This window comes from Sus scrofa, chromosome 2 (genome assembly GCF_000003025.6).
Source record: "Sus scrofa isolate TJ Tabasco breed Duroc chromosome 2, Sscrofa11.1, whole genome shotgun sequence".
In the NCBI taxonomy this organism is placed as follows: Eukaryota; Metazoa; Chordata; class Mammalia; order Artiodactyla; family Suidae; genus Sus; species Sus scrofa.
The window spans coordinates 112,815,469-112,821,726 of record NC_010444.4 but is presented as its reverse complement, the minus strand read 5'-3'; the positions used below and the strand labels follow the sequence as shown (position 1 = coordinate 112,821,726).

Sequence of the window (6,258 nt, the reverse complement as noted above, 5' to 3'; positions counted from 1 at the left end):
GCCAGCAGCTACAGCTGGGATTCATCCCCTAGTCTGGGAACCTCCATATGCCGCAGGTGCAGCCCTAAAAAGGACAAAAAGACAAAAAAAAAAAAGGTGTTTCAGCCACTTGTAAAACGGCCTCTACTTATCCTACAGACTTCAAGAGAAGGAATGCTGTGAAACAGACTCCAGACAATTAAAAAGAGAATGAGGAAAAAGTGGAAAATTCATGATGGAAGTTAAAGGTCACAAGCTGAGGATAGAGACATGGAATTCTATTTAGTAGAGGGACTCTCCCCCTTTTAAGCTGCACCCCAGAGAGACAACTAGATCAGAAATAGAAAAGGAGCATGTCCTAAGGTTTGTAAGGAGAGAAAAACAAGAGAAGAGTTGTTTCTAAAGATTCTGAGAAGAACGTTATAAAAGAGGGTGAAGAGGGGGGACGCCTTCATTAATAACTTCAAATAGTCTGAGCACAGGATAGCTGGGTGACAGTTTGGTGATAGAACCTGGGTTCATAAGACTTTGAAATGAATTCTCAGTTTCTAGGAAAACAGCAGGGTTAGCTTAAAGGCCAGTATGTTAGTCACCTGTTAGAAAGTTTTGGTTTGTGGGGGAGGGGTCTAATGATTATTTCTTTAGTGTTTGCTCTTGAGTTTATTTCCTTTGTTAGTTCTTTTGGGTATCAGTTCTAATTTAACTGCTATATTAAACAAGAGTTACTCCTCTGTGGACTGTGGGGTCTGATTCACTATCTTGTTTCATTTATTTGTTTGGACACTTGACTCAGTAGATCTCCACTTCTATCTGGTGGCAGCTAATACAAAAAGGAAGTCCAAACTACTCTAAAAGTGAAGATGAATCCATATTTAAAAGTCATCTTTGAAAAAATAAAAAAGTAAGCTTTGCCCTGCAATCACATCTTAGAGATGGCATTCTATTTTGTGTCAAGTAGAAATCATTTTTAAAGTATCACTTCATTTTCGTAGAGAGGATCATTAATTTAGTTTTTAGATGTATCAACATTCCTGCCTTGATGGTTAGTTGGGACATTTCCCTAGAGAAATTAGTATGGAGCTTACTTTTTTGCCTAAAATATTGAAGTAGTTAATGTAAAAATAAATTACCTACATCAGTGATTTGCAATCCTCTCTGCTGATTAAAATTCCCTGGGGAGCTTTTAAAAATTACAGATCCCAGGTCCCCACCCTTAACTAACTAAAACAAGGAGTGGTGGCCAGGCATGGTTCTTTTTGGTTTTGTTTTTGTTTTTATTTTTTTAAAAAAAGCTCCTTAGGTGATTCACAGCCTACGTTAGAACACCCACCTAGATAGGTCAAGCCCAAAAATTAACCAATCGATCATTCCCCATTTGTGTTCTAATTTGAGGCATTGCTTCAGTGTGATTTGTTTTAAAACCACAAGTGATCTCTCTTACCTGTAGCTTTAAATCCAAATATATTTAGAAAACAGCCATTTTACTAACCAATTTTTCAGGTCTCAGCTCCCTACAACCTTGTTTCAATCTTGTTGAACTCAAAGCCTTTGAACACTCCCTGAACTGTTATTCCTCCATGTTTGAGCTTCTTGCTATTTTCTTTCTGACACACCTGAATCTCTTTCTATACTTGGCAAAATTGCACTTGTCCTTTAAAGGCCAGTATCATTGCTTCTGACACTGGGCTGATCATAATAATTTTATATAATGCTGATTTGTATAAATTCACATCACTTGTATATTTTCCTGAAGAGACAAAGTCACATTATCTAGTGATAAGTATACAGTTAATAATAGCTCTCTTCAAACTTTATCTAAGTGTATCTATCATATTGTCACTTAGTTACTCCAATATCAATAATTACTTAGATATATAATTCTAGATGGAGGCATTTGATTCAAGTTTATGAATTATTTCTCATAGACGTTTGAATTATGTTCTGAACAGTTGCAAATTCCAATGCCTTTTATTCTAGCTCCTTGAATCATTATAGGAAAACTATAACATATGATTTTTTTTTTCTGCTTCAAATGGGACTATCCAGACTAAAAATTAGAAACATTTAAAATATTGACATCCATATTCTTTTGATATGTTGATTTTTCACATTTGCTTACAGTATGTGTTTCAAATAGGAAATAAGCGGATATGATTTCTTTTTCTTTACTCCTTTCAGCTTTGATGCCACAGGAAGCCAGCTTGCTAACTCCCTGATACCTGATATTTCCCTGACTAAAAAGACTCTCAGATGAGGAGGATCAGCATTTCCCCCTAGATAGGAGTTGTGAATTCTCATCTTCCTAAAGATACATATGTCCCTTAAAAGGGTCCAGAATATTTCCTGCAAAACTGTCTCAGTCATAGGAGCACCTATTAAAGCTATTATCAGAAGGCTGAGGGAAGAAATGCAACCTCCCTACAACAGAAAAAACAAATGCATCCTAAAATAGGCCAGGAACTTGAACGTCAGCAAGATTAGGAGGGGAAGAAGGGGAGGAAACAACGTTTTAAATGAAAATTTGATTTAAAAATTAAAGCTTATCCTTCATTTCTCTAGGTTAAGCCTTCTGGCTTCTTTCTTGCTGCTAGAATTTCGGGAAATGTAGAAATAGTAGAGAAGAATTTGTGTTAATATTTTGAGTTTTTTTTTCTTAATTTAGGAATATTTTTGGTTTGTTAGGGTGGCCTGTAGCACAATCTATAATTATGCAGGTTGCAATTTACATCCAGTCACCAACAGAAGAGTTAACTTTTCTAGGACAATTGCAAGATCTCTTCAGATAGGAAAAATTTCTATAATTGAGAAACTACTCAGCTTTTAGACAGGAGCGCATAACATCCAGGTAATTCCATGCCCATGTCGACTGTTCCTTTCCTCTAGAGTCTGTATTGTTCTTTCTCCATAGAACTTCATCCCGGTCAAGCTACAGGCAATAGCCCCCGTTAGGTGCGCACTGCAAGCCCACCACTGGAGGGCGTCTGCACGCTTCCAAACAGCTCTGAAGCGCCTGGAAAGCGACTCGAAAGCGCAGGAGGAAGAACGTGGTATTTGATTTTATTGGGCTAATAAGTAAAGGGGAGAACAAGCAGGTTTGGGAGCAAAACTAAGCTACTTTCTTACTTCGGATCAGTCCTTCTCTGTGAGGCAGCAGATTCCCTAGAGAGCAAAAAGAAAATAATACCACGCAGGACCGAGCCCGCGGAATCCCACGAGGGCGAGTCTCGAGGGTTTGCAACCGCGCAGCGCCCGGGCGTAGGGCTAGTTTACTGGTCGCTGGAGGACACCAGGACGTGTCCCAAAGCGCGGGGACCGTCTCGGCTGTCAGGCGATCGCGCGATGTTGGCGGCCCGGCCGAGGTGCTGCAACATTTTCTAGAAACCCAGGAAGGCAAGGCCTTTTTCCAATAATAAAAGAACTCCTTCCCTGACCTCCATTTCTCCCGCACCGGATTCTTTCAAAGCATTTTTCTTTTGGAGAGAGCAGCGAGTCAACCTCGGAGTTGAAATAGTAAAGGTGTAAGGTAATTCAGTTGGTCGCCGCTGTGTTCACTTCCTTCCTGCCAAAGGTTCGCAATGAATTGTAATTTTATACTGTGATTTTCTCGATTAAAAAATAAAAAATAAGAATTTAAAGAAAAATCTTGCTCGCTGCTCATGAACCTTTAAATCCCTGGTAGCAAGATGGGAGTTGAAAGGCACATGAGAAATGCTCAGGTTTCCCGATAACTCGGTGCCAGGCTGAAGAACAGGACAGATATTTACAAGAACACGTATTTACTATGGTTCCCTGCCAGCCGGCTCCTGGGACTTCCTGTCACTTGAGGGGTCAAGGAGACAGATTTCGATTCTCCGGCTACAGTTCCTTTGTAACGGAAAGACCCTACTCTCAGGTGAAAAGATGTCAAATCACTCCTCAGCCCAGAAGGAAGTCAGCATCCAAAGGGTTACGCGCGACTGCTGGATTTGGGCGGAGGAGAAGGCGCCTCGGCACTCCCAGTAATTCAATTAGTCAGGTTTCTGGAAGGTGGGGCCGGGAGGGGGGCAGAGGGCGTGGAGAAGGGAGGAGATTAGGAAAACGCCTCTTTCTCGTGGAGCAGACCAATCCGGTTGGAGTAAAGAGAGAAAAAAAAAACCCGATCTGTAAGCAAACAGCAGGCCGTTCCCTGACTGGCTGCTCCAGCCACCCCACCCCTTCCCAAGTAAACTGCAAGGAAAAAAAAAAAAAAAAAAAAAAAAAAAAAGCAGCCCACATGACCCGGGCCCGGCGGCAGCAGCGCTGGCTGGGCGCGGGCTGGCGGCGCCTCCCCCTCTCCGTCCGGAGCTCACACCCGCGCTCGCGCAGCCTGCTTGCCCCGCGCCCTGTGCTACACGCCCACCCCCCCCTTCTCGACGCCCTCGTCCACGTTCACGCGCGCGGCCTCGAGCTCCGGTGTGGCTGCTGCTGCTGGGTCGCGGCTGCTGTCGGCTTTACACGCAGGTCATTAACGAGGGGGCGTGCCCGGGGAGATTTTTCCCATAAAGCATTTTTTCTCTCTCTTTTTTCTCTTTTGCAAAACTGACTTTTACCCCTTTCCACTTCTCGCCAGTCGTTTCAATTCCTCCCGGGCTGCTTGGGCTGGTGCTGCTGCACTCAAGTTTATTTTCCCGCCTGGTAAAGGTTTGTGGATTCTGTTGGTGGTTTTCACCTCTTGCTGCTGCTGTGACCAAGGAGGGAAAGAGGAGCAGCTGCGGGAGGAACGGGGAGGTTTTCTGATGTAGTCATCGGGGAGGTGCCACACGCTCGTGCGCTCTCTCTCTCTCTTTTTTCTCCTTTCGCATTTCAAAACTGATTGATGCATCTCTACAAGTTGCCGGGCTTGGGGTCGGACCAGTCGGAGTCGCAGAGACACTTCTGAGAGCTCACGCAGGGCTCTTGGCACCGCGTCTGGGGGCTCAGTTTGCTCCCGAAAAGCGATCGGAGACTGACATCAGCCCATCCAAGAGTTAGAGGGATTCATTTGAAAGTGATTGTTTCCCCTCCCGCTCTCCAGCCGAACAGTTGGCTTGGCCGCGTCCTGCAGGTTTCGGCATCCCAGCTCCGCCTAGCTGGCTGGTTTCTAACCTCTGGTACACTCATTCCTGGCCAAGAAAAGCACGCGCGAGAAATCCCAGAGACCCGTCAGAGGCTGGGGTGTCGCCTCTCGCCGCCGCCGCAGTCCGATTCAGCCGGAGGACCTGCCGGAAGACGTGAAAAAGCCAAACTTTTCTTTGAGGTTTGCGAGGCAAGACTACTCCTCGCCTGCTTAGCTGCCGCTTAACCAGTTCTAGGACGCCGGCGGGGCTGGGTTTGTGGCTCCAGATCCCCACCCTTCTCGGCGCACCGCCCCGAACCCGCAGCACCAACGACTCTGCCGAGATTTCCAGGGGGTCACCGGGTTAAGGCACAGAGGCGGCGGGGGAAGGGTATCCGCAGACTCCCGGGGCCACAAGCGCGAAGCCCCCATCCACACGGAGCCCTCCTTCAGCAGTTTCCCACAGGCCGCCAAAGTAACTTGGAGCGAAGCGAGGCGCAGTGCAAGGGCCCTGGGCGGCGGCAGAGCCGTGAGCAGCCCGCGGCGCCGACGCTGAGCGGGGCCCGGCGGGCCAGTGTATGTCTCCCCGCGGCCGTGGCGCGCAACTCCCGGTGACTGTGCAGCGTGCGCCGCCGCCTGCCCCGACCCGCGCTGCCGCCGCCCGGCCCGGCGCGCACCTCCTTCTCCCGGGGTGACCGGCCTGCTGCCGCCGCCGGAGACACAGCTTGGCACCCCTTCCCCCGCCCTCGCCGCCGCCACCACACACACACGCACGCTTCGCTCCATCTTGTGATTCCTTTTTTCCTCCTGAACCCTCCAGTGGGGGTGCGAGTTTGTCTTTATTCCCCCCACTCTACCGCCTTCTTTTCTTCTCGCTCTCCTCCCCCTCCTCGGCTTGGTGTGCGCCTCTTTCTTTTCTGGCCCCTCTTCATTTTTATTTATTCATATTTATTTGGCTGCTGCTCCCTCGCTCTCTCTCTCCCCTTTCCTCACTTCCTCCCTCCCTCTGGATCCCTGCTCTCTCCCCGGAGTGGCGCGTCGGGGGCTCCGCCGCTGGCCAGGCGTGATGTTGCACGTGGAGATGTTGACGCTGATGTTTCTCGTGCTCTGGATGTGTGTGTTCAGCCAGGACCCGGGCTCCAAGGTGGTCGCCGACCGCTACGCCGTCTACTGGAACAGCAGCAACCCCAGGTAAGGCAACGGGGGGGCAGAGAGCCGGGGCTACC

General features: G+C 47.7%; 1 protein-coding gene across 2 annotated transcripts in view; it reads left to right on the top strand.

Moving 5' to 3' along the window:
* Positions 434 to 6,258, top strand: part of EFNA5 (ephrin A5) — a 288,170-nt gene continuing 282,345 nt past the window's right edge. Inside the window, exon 1 of one of the 2 annotated variants that reach the window (XM_021084603.1) lies at positions 434 to 6,223. In XM_021084603.1, coding sequence (XP_020940262.1) covers positions 6,099 to 6,223 — 125 coding nt within the window. In that variant the 5' untranslated portion in view covers positions 434 to 6,098. The remainder of the gene's footprint in view (positions 6,224 to 6,258) is intronic. The other variant, XM_021084601.1, reaches the window with a different exon arrangement.